Genomic DNA, 15,120 nt, shown 5'->3' with positions numbered 1-15,120 from the left:
GCATTCCTTCACTCACAGACGTGCTTCTTCCATTTTTATTCTATTTTTGGAAGAGTAATCAACACTTTTTCTAAGAACAGAAAGAGAGGAATTCCCGTCATGGCACAGCGGAAACGAATCAGACTAGGAACCATGAGGTTGTGGGTTCGATCTCTGGCCTTGCTCAGTGGGTCAAGGATCGGGCGTTGCTCTGAGCTGTGGTGTAGGCTGGTTGCTGCAGCTCCGATTAGACCCCTAGCCTGGAAACCTCCATATGGCATGGGTGTGGCCCTCAAAAGACAAAAATGACAAAAAAAAAAAAAAGACAAAAAAGAACAGAAAGAGAATGTGACCTCGGTGTTGGATTTGCAGAAATGTTTAAGTAACATAACATTTGCAGCTCAGTCTTCTTTCCAACTGAATTTTCCACTGGAAACTTGCTCAGAAAGCCATTAAAGGAGCCATATTTTTAACCAGAACAGAACATTCTATAACAGTAAAGTAAGGGAGAAATTTCTAACTAAAAGTGACTTCATCACAAGGTTCAGATTTGGAAAGTAACTTTGACAACTACTAATGTCAGTGGTTTCAAATTTTAGTCTCAAATATTCTCAATTTCCAAAGGCAAAGACCGAGAACAGAGAACTTTCTAAGCAATTAGCAAATAAATCCAAAGCATCAAAACTGGGCTCTGTGTTTTCCAAGATTCGACAGCAAGAAGGTATGAAGTTATTTAAATTATATTAAAAAATAACCTCAATTACTCTGATGTGACTAAATAAGAAGTGAGTTTTTTTTCAATTGGATATATTCTGTAAATCTAGTATTTGTTTCCAGCCAGTTGCAATGCGTGGGAACAAGCTTTACCTGCCAGTGGGAAAACCCAGTTCACACATCTTTTAAAATATGAGGGTCAATAGACTCAAAAAAGTTTTCCCCAAAAGCAAAATATGATTTCATTCTCCCTTTAATGTGAATGTATGTGCCACCCCATATTTGAAAATCAGAATTTGGTAGGTTTGGTTTGTTTGTTTTTGTAAAATTACTGGGCATACCAACTCAGGTTAATTTGACTACAAGTGATTAACAGATATTTTAGAAATCGGTTTGTTTAGTTGGGTTTTCTGTCCAACTTTGCAGAATCTATTATGCCCTCAACAAGAAAACCAATGAAGCAATACCTAAATTCTATACTGTTTTTTTCTAATATATTTCATTGTTTAGTGAAATTACTTCTGACAAATTGAGAACAGACTGAATGTCAGAGGGTTTTTTAAAAGAAATATATAAAAATAAGTACAGAAAAAATGAGGAAGTTATTCAGTCCTATAGTGTTGATTTTGTGTAAATTGTTTATGTAGGTGCAGTAGAAAATTTTGTAATCATTGTGCTTTGTTTAGGCTGCTTTTTAAGATGCTTAAAATGCTTAACAAGATTTGTTCTACTAAATGCATGCTTGATTATATTTAAAAGTATTTACTTAGAATTTGTCAGATTTATAAGTTTACTCTGATAGTGTCAATCAATGTGGTACCCATATTAACAAACTGAGAATAAAAATCCTATGATCATAGCAATAGATGTAAAAAAAGCTCTTTAGGAGTTCCCATCGTGGCTCAGTGGTTAACGAATCCGACTAGGAACCATGAGGTTGCGGGTTCGATCCCTGGCCTTGCTCAGTGGGTTGAGAATCTGGCATTGCCATTAGCTGTGGTGTAGGTTGCAGATGCGGCTCGGATCCCCTGTTGCTGTGGCTGTGGTGTAGGCCGGCGGCTACAGCTTCGATTAGACCCCTAGCCTGGGAACCTCCATATGCCACGGAAGTGGCCCTAGAAAAGGCAAAAAGAGAAAAAAAAAAAAAAAAAAAAAAAAAAAAGCTCTTTACAAAATTTAGCATCCATTTACAATTATAAACACTCAACAAAGTGGGCATGAAGGGAACATACCTCAACTAATAAGGGCCACATATGATGTGCCCATAGCTAACATCATACTCAATGGTGAAAAGCTGAAAGCATTTCCTCTACATTCAGGAACAAGGCAAGGATGACCACTCTCACCACTTTCATTCAACACAGTATTAGAAGTCCTTGCCAGAGCAATCAGACAAGAAAAAAGAAATAAGAGAAATCCAAATTGGAAAGAAAGAAGTAAAACTGTCACTGTTTGCAGGTGACATGACCCTATATAGAGAAAATTCTGAAGATCTCAAACACTGATGAATTTGGTAAAGTTTCAGGACACAAAATTAATATATGTAAATCTGTTACACTGCCATACACTAACAATGAACTATCAGAAAGAGAACTTAAGAAAACAATCTCATTTACAATTGCATCAAAAAGAATGAAATACCTAGGAACAAACCTAATTAATTTTTAACTGACTTTTCCCACAGGGTCTCCATACTGAAAATGAGACAATCTTTGATCCGTATGCAGGTGAAGGACCCTATGAGAAGAAAAACTTATCAAATACATTGTTTATTAGCTTTACCACCTTGACTCAACAACTCAAACTTGGGAACTTCTAGGAATGAAAAGGGAAAATAAAAAAGTGAATGAGGAGTTCCCGTCGTGGCGCAGTGGTTAACGAATCCGACTAGGAACCATGAGGTTGCAGGTTCGGTCCCTGCCCTTGCTCGGCGGGTTAACGATCCGGCGTTGCCGTGAGCTGTGGTGTAGGTTGCAGATGCGGCTCGGATCCCGCGTTGCTGTGGCTCTGGCGTAGGCCGGTGGCTACAGCTCCGATTCAACCCCTAGCCTGGGAACCTCCATATGCCGTGGGAGCGGCCCAAGAAATAGCAACAACAACAACAACAACAAAGACAAAAGACAAAAAAAAAAAAAAAAAAAAAGTGAATGAAAAATGAGACTTAGATCAGGCAATGAGGTTAAAAACAAAAGGCTCAGATCTGAAGGTACGGGGTGAACCTAGATGGCTGAAGGCCTGGGTTCCAGCATAAAGGGAGGGGGAGGAAATATAATATCTACTGACAACAGTTAAACCAAAAACTATTAAAAGAAAATAGACTTGAGGTGCTAAAAAGCCAATGAAAATAATCTAAAGCTAAATTTCTTCAGCAAACCTTCTGGGCCATAGGATCACGTGAAAGGTAATTTAACAATCTTAAGTTCTCTAAATACTAGCAGGAGAAAGCTGCAATGCATACGTGTGGATGAAGGGATGGAGGGATGGAAGATAGATACAGATATACATATAATTTCAAAACACTTATTTACCATTTGCTACTTTGCAAATACAATTCTCCCAATTTGTTGGGGACAACAGGTATTTTTGACAAAGTTCCAGTAAGGAACAAGGAAAGAGAAAAAAGTATTGGGAGTGAGAACCCTTTAATAACTCTATATTCATTTCCAGAGAACAATAAATAAGAAATTACAAGCAGCATATGTAACAGTATTATTTTCTTTAGATACGGAAAGCATCTATTTTAATACAACTTAACAGGCAAACACTTGTATGGGAAATCAGTACTAGGAAAAGCTACACAACAGAAGAAAATGACACGTAACATGAGAAATCATTTGTTCTCGACCCCAACTGCTGAGATTCACACTCCAGGTTTTCAGCCACAGGGAGGGAAGGGCTGGGGGGCCCATTCAGCTCCGGGCAGCTGCTGTCTGAGGTTGCTCGGATTGGAGCTGTTTACCGAGATACTCCCTAAAAAACAGGAATGCAAAAGCAAGGGAGTTAGAATTTAATCAACAAAGAATCCCTTTCAAAAATGAAGCACAAAACAGTCATTTATACTTAACTTTTTAAAAACTAGTAAGAGAGCCTCAGAAGAGTCCTCTTGTTCCAATTTCCAAAGTACCTGTACTGTATGAATTTCAAACACTCCATTTACCTCGTACAAACGGGACATGACATATAAATGAGCAGTTCTGCGTCTGATCACGGGCAAGGTCTGCTTCCGCATTTAAATAAAAGTCTTTGCTGTGGTTGCACTTCTGCAACCTAAGACGTTCAAACCCAACCTATGTATGATTCCCAGGAAGTGGATGCGTAAGTGGTGCTGGAGAAACAAAGTCCGTGACGTTCCTGAGGAGGAGTGTCTCTATCCCTAGGCGTGAACACGTGACCTTGAAAACTATCCCTGACACGAACATCACAACACTGAACTGGGGTCACGTGTTCTGCGGCACCTGTTCTGGCTGCACTGGTGCAGTCTGAAACCTTCACCAAGACGCTCCCACCAAATCCAGAACTTCACAAGAGCCGAGGAGCAGTGTCCTCATCCTACAGATGCGGCAACTGGGGCCTGGAGCCGTGGTCGCAAAAGGTTTTAGATGATGTGCTCCTTCAGAAAGTTACCTAAACGGGGACCAAGGTCTGTGTGTACTTGGCTCCAGATGGAATGCAGGCACCACTGCTGATTCCAGGACAGAAAAAAAAAACCCTGTCCCTATTTTCCGATGAAGGATTTGCCTAAACTTTTGTTTCTGAACTACCTAATAAGGACAAGAAAAAGAGATCTGTACAGAATATTTAAAAGATTGCCTCCTATAAAAAGGGAAAAGCTTGAATCTGGGAACAGACTTGGGTTCACATTCCAGCTGCACCACATGGCAGATGTGTGAGTTCAGGCTGTTACCTCAAGGGCTGATGGGACCGAGCGTGAAGGCATCTGGCTGGGGCGGAGCAGAGGGGGCATGGGCAGGTCCTCTCCTGCCTGGTCCTGGCACCTAATGAAAGGGCCGGCAAATGTGCCCTGCCTTTCTGCCCCCGCAGAAGCCAGGGCAGAGGGATGAGCTCAGGGCTTCACTGCCCTGCTCTCCACCACCATCGCAGCCTTGGCCCAAAGCCATCAAGCTCGTGAAGAAGCCTGAGAAACAACACAGCACCTGCAAGAGGAAAGTGGCCCAGGAACCAGTCGGTGAGGCTCAGGTGTGCAATGGTTTAAACACCGTGAGACTGACCGAGCTCCCTGCGGAATGAGAAACTTATCCTGCAAGGAAAGTTCTGGTCACTGACTCATTTGTCTTGGGTGTCACATTAAAGCATATGACATGTTCCTGTGTTAATGACGAACTACTCTGGGGTCTTATTTTCAATTTTCAGTAAGTGAATAGTTCTAACGTATGCAGAGGCCAAAACAGAAGCCTATGAATTTTATTAGACAGAAAAAGAAGAGCTCATGGCCACTGCCAAGGCCACCACTCTGGGGAGGCCACCGACTAGGGAGCATTTATGACGGCGCAGCTGTGTTCCATCTGGGTGGAGGGGGGTGGGGAGTACGAGGTCTGTCACCAAATTTCCATCCTCATCTGCAGAGTCAACCACCTGCGAAGGAAAGCACATGGTCGGCAATCCTCACTGGCTGAACCCCAGATGCGGGCCTGCGTGGAAGCACCAGGGATTTCTTAACCACTGTGGGTCCTATGACCGACACCCTGAGACACAGAGGAGCCACTGTGTGTGCGTTTCCCACACACCTAAGAAATCAAGCCTGAAGGGGGATGTGCTTCTGTCCATCAGGCCTTGAAATACTCCCACTGCGAGTGCTCGACTGCTTAGCGTCAAGGGCAGTGGAATGTGCCACCTCGACAATGTCCCTGCAGCGTACTATTCTGAGCTGCAGGCACTTGAGAAACAGCAAATGCAGGGAGAGGATTTCCCTGAAGTCATTTACCTAAAGACAGACCGTCCAAAAAAGAGCCCAGCTGTCACACATCCCACGTCATGCATCCCCTCACCGGCATCCAGGTGGGCACTCTTGCTCCGGTAAAAAGCCATGTGCCCGGAGTCCCCCCCGACTCCTATGGACCCCAGAAGAGTTGTCTATTCTTCAGGCTGTTCAGCTTTTTACTTGTTATTTGGATGGAGTGGCAACTTCCAAGCTCCTTACATGCAGAACCGGAACAAGAAGTCCCCTTTCTCCTTTTAAATTCTGGTTCCAGATCAGCAAGCAGTGACGCCACAGCCATCCGTACAAGGCAGAGCACACCCCGAAAGCCCACAGCACCACCAACCAGCACATAACCTGCTGTGTGGGAGAAACGTCTGGGCTATTACGAGGACTCTTAAGAAGAAAGTTTATTTTTTTATTAGTTACAAAGACAGCACGTAAGCAAAGTTCACTATGGACTCCTTTCTTTGAATTATATTTGGAACATAAGATTTTTACGTGAGAATTCCTCCACTAAAAATGTCATAAGAATAACGTGGAAAACTCCAAGCACCCAAAGAGACTGTAATCTTCTACACTAATTTTGGAAAATGTTAAATCTGGAAATGTGTTTACTTTTAATCACATGGAATGTTTTAGAAACATGATAATGCTAAAAAGTTAAAATTACATAGGAGTTTTTTTTCCTTCAACTCTGTTTATGAGTCACTGTTTTAATCACTACACTCACTGCTGGGCCCTCCCAGAAGCGCTAAAACATCCCAGGCAGACACAAACATCAGAGGGAGGAGAACGCAGTGTCACCCGCACCCTTGCCTTGGTGAGCTCCTCTCTGTAACCTTATCACCTCCACATAAAAGATCTAGAGACGCGAGCACGCATAACTTATTATTCTGCTGGAAAATAGGTTGAAAAAGAGTCTAGAAACAAAGAGAAAATTCTACACGAGATCCTCTACCTACAAAATTCAGTGTTTCTTTCCTGAAGTCCTGAGCTGTCCACATGCACATTTTGCTGCTTCTGAATTAGAGGCTGACTACATTCAAAGTCATTCTGTAGGAGAAAAATGATGACATCTTATGATGTTAAACTATAAACTGAGGGTCTATATAAAAGTTCTCTAGAATAAGTTGTCATTGTTTATACATTTTGCCAAGTTAATGTATGTAAAAGTCCAGCCCTGCTCAAGAGAACAAGGGACACAGCAGGAATGGCCCAGAGGGTCTGGGGAGGTCAGAGGCCGCACAGGCTGTCAGGAGGCTGCAGGGGGGACCCGAGGCCCCTGAACTGCAGAAACCCCAGTGTGTGGCCACTGGCCTCTCACCCCAGCAACTCCAACATGCCCCCCATCCCTGCCCACATCAGCCAGGGTTCCAGATAAACACAGGTGTCAAGAAGAGGAAGAAACACCAGCTAATCCAAGTCCTGCAATTCATGGAAATAATTCTGCAATCAGTCATAAAACCATGAGAAAGAATGAAGCAGTATTTGCACATGATACATAACTCTATACTCCATGTTACATAAACCAGGGATAAATCCATCTCTGCATTAACAAGCATTGTAATGTTTAAGTCCTTGGAGCAGAATCTAAATCAAGACCTGCAGACAATCCAGTCCATGATTTTGTACGCATGCAATTTACACTTAAAATGTAATTTTAAACTTAAAACCCATTCCCTGCAACTTTACTATATCCAAAATTATGATTTAGTCTAATCAATAGAAACCTTGGGATTAATGCCACACCAAAAAAGCTAAAAATCACTTGTGGTGGAAAAGTAAAAGAAAACCAAGAGTGTGCTGGCAATCTGGAGCAGGGCCTTGGAGCGAAACGGTGACAGAGAAGATGAGCAAACTGTCAGGAAACGGTGCTGCTGCTGCTCGGACTGTTACTCTACTTCCACCCAGGGCTGTATTTGAATGATTTTCAATGATTTGTTTCACTGTGTAGTAATAAAATAGACCAATTCTAAAAATTCATTTTAGTTAAATCAAAACAAAATGCTGAAAGGAAACCAAGTCAACTGTGTTTGCAGGTTTTCTCTGGTGTGAAACATCTTTTGGAACCAGTACCATAGTTTAGGTTAAAAAACCTCTATTTTAAGGAAAAAGAAAGGCAAAGTTTACCAGCATGATTTACTAAAGACGACTTGGTTACCTATATAAATATACTGATTTAAAATCCTTTTACATTTAGGGATAACTCTGCTGAAGACTTACTTGCCAAACGGCATTCTAGTTGGTCTCACACTAATCTGATGGTGAAATAAAGTGCGACTACTTGAGCAATTTTCATTCTCTGGCACAAACAGCCACGGAAATGAATATGCCACAACAAAAAGATATAGGTCACATATGAAATCTAACCTGTCTTCACACAAAAATTCCTTTATAAAGACAGGGCAGGAAAAGAATGACAGCATGAGTCTCCAGTAAAGAGGGCTTATCATAATTAGATATTAAAGCTGAAACACCTTGGCACATAATTAGACCAGGGGAGGAAAAGATCTTCTTTCGTGCTGGTCAGTGATAAAGAGCAAATAACCCTTTTCTGGCGATACAGACACCACTGACTTTTCCTTTTGTAATCATACACCCAACAATTTACTCTGAAACTAAATCCAAGGGAAATTTTTCAAATTTTAAATGTTTCATCTTTAATGCATGATCATTTGAATAACAGAAATTCTCAACCAAAAAATTTTCTCCACTGACAAAGGGAAAATTCCAGGTCAACCTCCTATTCCATAGCCAGCTTTTTTTGGTTCACATGAGAAATACACATAAAAAAAAAAAAAAAAGCTACACCCAACAATAAATTCTTCAAGAGAAAGAACTATTAAGATGAAACTGTTTTCTATTAACAAAACAAAAACTATAGTTCAGTAACCCGACTTTTAACAAAAGGAGAAAATAAAACCGTTTAATAGAAACTTTACAAAAACATCTGTCACATAAAAGCTCATTGATTGCAACAGCTTCAAGCTCTATTAAATGCCCATGTTCTATAAACTAATTTCATGCAAGAGACAGAAACAAACCAGGAGATATAAAATTACTAAGTAATTCATTTTTGCTGAAAAACACGGCTCAGGGGTAAAGGGAAACAAGGAGGGAGGGGCATGGGGTGCTAGCTCCTGACAGACCTGAAGACCCCTCTGCTGAGGGAGAGAAGACACCCCGAGGGCCCCCTGCCTGACCCTGTTCTTCTCGCACTGACAACAGGAACACAGGAAAACTGCCTTTGGTCCATCACGGGCTGTGGGCACCACTCTGAAATCTGCCCCAAGTCTGTCTGCTTCTGGCATCTCTACTGTAACCTTTGTCATCTGCGCCGTGAGCGCCTTCCTCGAGGCCACCAGGAGAAGCTATGGAGATGGTCCTCCTGCTGCCCCACGCACCCTGAGCAGCCATTCTCCGGAGTCGCCTACGAGACCTTCTCAGATCATGAATCCAATCCAGCCAGCCCCGTAAACCCACAACATTCTCAGCTCCTCTTGTGAGAGGAAGAGCCCTCGGTGATCAGACCCTCAGTGATCAGAGGCCACCAACCTCTCCTGGTCCATCTCCTCACGCTGCCCTCATGTTATCCTCCAACCCTGGCACTGCCGACACGTCGGGTAGAATGGCCCTTGGTTGTGGGGACCATCTGTGCACTGTGGGGTGTTCAGCAGCATCCCTGACCTTGACTCACCAAGGGCTGGTAACACCCCCGCTCCCCCCGAGACATCACAGCCAAGGACGTCTCCAGACACTGCTTTTAAAGAAGCCAAGCTCACTCCACCTCCTGGGCCTTTCCCACCTCGTTCCCTCCACCCGAAACGCTAAAGTGGGTGCTGGAGCTGCAGGACGGGTTCCTGGCTGGGGGCCTGCTCAGAGAGGCCACTTCCCATGGCCCATTTCCGTCACAACTGTCGTTCCGCACCTAACGTAAGTGCTCAGAGGGCAGCTGGTGAAAGGATGCACAAGTGTCAGTATTTATGAGCAAAGTGCGTACGTGGAGGTAAGACCGTGACATTTAACAGAGGCCCAAAGGCCGCCACAGTGGATCCTGGGTACCACGCCCACCTGCCGCTTCGGAGGCAAGCTCTCCAATGCACCATAAACTTCCTCCTCTCCAACTACTGCTCTAGCATTACCTTCAGCTACAGACAAAGAGCCTTAGCAAAAACGGTCCAACAGCAGAGCGTCCTTCCAGAGGGTGGGGAGGAGGGAGGCATCTGAGCTGTTCAGAAGAGCACTGAACACACCCCCCCCAAAACCCCGCTGAAACCGCCTCTGCACAGGGAATCCAGGGCTGTCCAGGCATGTACACAGATGGGTCACCATTACTTCTAAGCAATCACTTTAACCTCTCTTGTTTTAAGTTAGCACAAAAAGGACAGTCATTTTCATTTAAAAAATAAAAGCAAGAGAAAAATCTGACTTTGGTTACTGTTTCAAAAGCAAAAGGCTCTCATGAATGAAATGTGAGAACTAGATCCTTCTTGGAGCGGGGCGGGGTGAGGCTCACCCATGGCATGCAGAAGTTCCAGGGCGAGGGATCAAACTCAAGCCACAGCAGTGACAGCGCCGGATCCTTAACCCCCTGCACCAACAGGGAACTCCCTGAGAGCTGAAACTTAATTGATCAGTCAGCTTCCAGTGTTTTTGGGTGAAATGGTAAAAATCCATTCCCGTTAACCAGATGCTGAATAGTTAAAACCTTGCAAAACTGTAGCGTCTCTAATCAACAGTCCAGCTGAATTCCATCCAACTCTCAAAATACAGATTCATCTATGTTACACTGGTCCTTGTGGTTATTTCTGGAGTTATTTTTGATACTAGTACTTTGAATATACATTTCTTCAGAACATTCATGCAGCTGTTTTTTCTAAATTATCATGTCACTGCTCTGAACTGCTAAAATCTATTTCTAGGTATTAATCAAAACCAGCACTTTTAAAAACTACCACTCATGGGAGCCTTTCCATAAGAGCCTTTAAATGGGAACAGGAGGCCTGCGGGGGTCGGGGGTGTGCAAGGGGCGCGGGCACCTACCAGTTGTGCACCATGAGCTTCTGCACAGCCAGGAGGGCGTTGTAGCGCACCTGCTGGTCCTCGTGGTGCATGTGGTTCATCACCAGCTGCTTCCCGCCCAGTTGCTCGATGACCCTGCAGAACAGAAGCCACGTGGTGAAGACATGGCAGGCACTTTCAAACTCATGCTGTTCCTACCAAAAGCCCCAACTCCAAGTGTCCAGAGCCTTTAATTCGAGTTACCATTCAAGTAAGGAAATCGACTCACTTGCCTTTTTTTAATATCACTTTCTCCAAATCACAGATTTAAAGTATTCATAGACTTTCTCTAGAATTCCTAATGATAAATCTGTTAGTGTCATCTGCTAACCAGGAAATGTCATCCACCTGGACTGCTGCAGTAATCTAGATCACAGTGCTCCAGGTGGTTGAGTATTAACGTCTTTATTACCAGTATTTGCAGCTTGCTGCAAATCAGTAGACTGAACACCATCTAACATCTGAAATAATATCAGATCAGTATCAACTCCAGCAGTTGCCAGGCTGTGAGACAGATGGGGCTCAGAGGCAGACAGCAGGAAACACAAGGTTAAATATCACCTAACAGGAGTCATGTTAATTTCCCAGAAAAGACCTGTTTTTAAGATACCTGCCCTTTTTTTTTTTTTTTTTTTTGTCTTTTTTGTCTTTTTGTCTTTTCTAGGGCTGCACCCACAGCATATGGAGGTTCCCAGGCTAGGGATCTAATCGGAGCTGTGGCCGCCAGCCTATGCCAGAGCCATAGCAACGCGGGATCCGAGCTGCAACTGAGACCTACACCACAGCTCATGGCAACGCTGGATCCTTAACCCACTGAGCGAGGCCAGGGATTGAACCTGCAACCTCATGGTTCCTAGTCAGATTTGTTAACCACTGAGCCATGACGGGAACTCCATGCCCTTTCTTGTACTGATGGAATAGCCACATGACCTCCTAGGCAGTGAACCAGAGGAAAAAAACCTGTTTTCAAGAGTGCCAAGAGGACAGATGCCTGGCACTGCTTTCTGTCACTGCCCCCTACACACACTGCCCCCAGCACTCCCCCCATCACTGTACCTCCAACACTGTCCCCTAACATGGCCCCTCAACAATGCCCCCCATGCTGCCTCCAGCACTGTACCCTTTAACACTGCACCCCAACAATGCCCCAACAAAGCCCCCAACACTCTGAAAAATTCAGCTACCACAGACACAAAAGCAAAGTGCAAATGGTTATTTGTGTGGCCAACGGAAAGTGGGTCTCTGTTCCTCGGTGAGAGTGAGGGCATGTGTGCAAAGAGCTGGGGAGCCTCTAACTCCAGCCCCACAGCGCGGACGCTCTGCCTGGATTACATACTGGACCCCATGGGTACTGACCTCCAACACAAAAGTAAAGCCAAGGTAATTCTTAAGTTTTGCTATTAATAATTTACTATTATATTTATTTATTAAGCATCCATTTTCAAACTATACAGGCTACCTCCTTCCACACCAGAGATGCCAGCAGTTCTCACCGAAGGTCAGACAAGTTCCACACACTGAAACTCACGGCTCTAAAATAAACAGTCATTTCCCATCTTCTAAACTTAAGATGCAACTGAGCCACTGATTACTTTCGGATTATAAAGATGTCCAAAATCACACACACTTGAAAAAAAAAAGGTGAGAATAGATTCTTTCCATTGGCAGATTAACTCATCATCAAAAAAAGACAGGCTATTTGGACAGTTTAACTTAGATTTAAGTACTCTGTTTATTACCTACTGTCTAACAAGGAAACCACACTAACTGCATCTCAAGATCAGTTGGGTCAGTAGTGCTTTAGGCATTAAAAACTTGGAATATTAACACACGATTAACAAACAATACTGTGAGGACATCCAAGCAACGTACCAGCTGGTAAAACAGGGAGATTTATCTTTAGGGTAAACTTCAAATGTCCTAAAAAACACGGCACTATCTTTGCTTGTTCTAAAGGTTTTCTTATCTCTTAATGTAGTTCTTTACTAGAATATAAAATAAAGTTACTTAAACAGCTGGATAAAGATGTTACTATTTAGCATTCTATTCATGGCTAAGGAAATGACATCACAGTGTAATACACTGTTTCCACACCTATGGCTAAAGTTACAAGTTTATGTGTAAATCCATTCCTAGTAGACTCTTTCACAGCTACGTAGCAATATACCCTCTAGAGTCTATAAGTTCAATAAATACAAAAATCATGTCAATTTTGTTTCCCTTATAATTAGGAAGAAGGTCACTAACATTTTGCAAAACAAAAAGATAATTTAGGATAATATTTATCGGATTTCTAAATGGGAAAGTTCTTTCTAAGCATAAAAGTAGTGGAAGAAACCACAAACACTTTCGCTGGAATGCAGCTCCACAGGGCAACACTCAGGATGGTGCCGGGCACACAGTAGGTGCTCAATAAAACACTAAGGCCTAGTGAATGAGTGAATTTCACTACACATGAAACTTAGTATGATAACAACTCCATAAACAAAATAATGATGTAAATAGTCAGCATTTAAGAGGTCTTAAAGGTCCCACTGTGTGTGACGGGATCGGCCATGTCTTGGCAGCTCTGGGACACAGGTTCCATCCCTGGCCCAGCACAGTAGCTTAAGGATCCCACATTGTCACAGATGCAGCTTAGGCTGTTACTACAGCTTGGATCTGATCCCTGGCCCAGGAACTCCATATGCAGCCAAGAAAGAAAAAAAAAAAAAAATGTGTATCTTAAAAATGGCAACTAACATTCCTAATAAACCATGTAAGCAATCAAAACACAAATTAAAAGTGCCAGATGCCCTTTCCCTGGTGAGACATTAGAGAGAAACAGCAGCACCCGGGCAGCTGAGAGGGCAGTGGGGTCTGAGCTGGGCTGCACTCAGTGCTTTCAGAGCCTCAGAGCACTGCACACTCCATCTCATTAAACCTATTTCAGGGGACCAGCAAAGAGAAAACAAGCAGAAGTGTCTGCAAGGTGTCTGTTCTGTTTCCATAATAATGAGAAACTGGGACGCACAAGATACCCACTAGTGAGGTTTACGGAACTGGGTTATTACATTTATCTCTAGGGAGCATGAAATTATATTCTAAAAAAAAATTATAGATGAGCAGGTAACCATACATAGGAGATATCATATGATCAAAGTTTTGGAAGAAAAATCTATATACCTGCATTGAGGGGAAAAACTGAAAATAAATAAGCTGTCATTTTATCTCAGAGGTGCAGTATAACGGGTCTTGTTTTTTCTTCCTTATTCTTTGCTGTGTTTTTCAAGCTGTCTGTATTCATGTTTGTTATGTTTCACCATAACTGTAATTTAGAAAAGGGAACTGAGTTTGGTTGATAGAAGATTTGTGCCACCATCAAAACTATTTACTACTTTTTATTTGCATATGCTGGGTTAGGCTTTTGTACAAAGGAAAATAAAAATGTTTACCTTACGTCAAAGTCTGTGGCAGTGCCAGACGCTTTAACCCACTGTGCTGGGCCACGGATGGAACCAGAGTCGCCGCAGTCAGAGTCCTAACCCACTGTGCACGGCAGGGACTCCTCACTTTCTAAATACTTCATTTCCTCATTTTTAGAATAGAACCCCTGGGGCCAATTCCTGTTGTGTTATGACCCTGTGTGTTCCCGAAGCCTGAGGTGTTTCTGCAGGTGCTGAAGCTCTTCTTAACCATCCATGGCTACAGAATCAGTGTGTCCTGTTCCAGAATGTCCCTCATACGCGTGGTGCACGGATGTGCAGGAAGCACGCGTTAATTCTTCACTTGTGTTCGGATAGGGAAGCAACAAGAGATCTCAGAAGTGGCCCGAAGGACCCCACCCACCGGACAAGAGCCTCCCTCCCCCACTTATGATAAGGAAATGAGGCATCTATAGAGAAAAATCCAGAAATCATCTCTAATCCTACAAACCAGAAAGGGGCACTGTTAATACTCCTATTGATCTGTTTCATGCAGTACATGTATGCGCCTATCTAATGCCTGAGGTTGTACCGGGCTCAGCTTATAATAAGCATTTGCTCACGTCATCTTCCAAAATTCCCATTAACATTATATATGAATGTACCACAGTGTCTACCGATGTCATTAACACTGCATGTTTTCAGTTATTTTCCATTTTTTTGCCATTATAAACAATGCTGCAAGAAATGATGTTGAATATTTAAATGCTTTCTTCGGAGTTCCCGTCGTGGCGCAGTGGTTAACGAATCCGACTAGGAACCGTGAGGTTGCGGGTTCGGTCCCTGCCCTTGCTCAGTGGGTTAAAGATCTGGCGTTGCCGTGAGCTGTGGTGTAGGTTGCAGACACGGCTCGGATCCCGCGTTGCTGTGGCTCTGGCGTAGGCCGGTGGCTACAGCTCCGATTCAACCCCTAGCCTGGGAACCTCCATATGCCACGGGAGCAGCCCAAGAAATAACAACAAC

General features: G+C 43.3%; 1 protein-coding gene across 4 annotated transcripts in view; it reads right to left on the bottom strand.

Annotated features, from left to right (window-relative positions):
- The window catches only part of ATP6V1H (ATPase H+ transporting V1 subunit H), a 58,265-nt gene continuing 46,461 nt past the window's right edge, over window positions 3,317-15,120 (bottom strand). For 2 of the 4 annotated variants that reach the window (XM_005653063.3, XM_013993240.2), the window contains 2 exons: window positions 10,676-10,789; window positions 3,319-3,663 (listed from right to left, as the gene is read on the bottom strand). In XM_005653063.3, the coding sequence (XP_005653120.2) occupies window positions 3,603-3,663; window positions 10,676-10,789 (175 nt within the window). In that variant the 3' untranslated portion in view covers window positions 3,319-3,602. Of the gene's footprint in view, window positions 3,664-5,086; window positions 5,287-10,675; window positions 10,790-15,120 lie in introns of those variants that run through there. The other 2 variants (NM_214240.1, XM_013993244.2) reach the window with 2 other exon arrangements.

Source organism: Sus scrofa, chromosome 4 (assembly GCF_000003025.6).
Source record: "Sus scrofa isolate TJ Tabasco breed Duroc chromosome 4, Sscrofa11.1, whole genome shotgun sequence".
NCBI classification, from domain to species: Eukaryota; Metazoa; Chordata; class Mammalia; order Artiodactyla; family Suidae; genus Sus; species Sus scrofa.
This window is presented reverse-complemented; position numbering and strand designations above follow the sequence as displayed.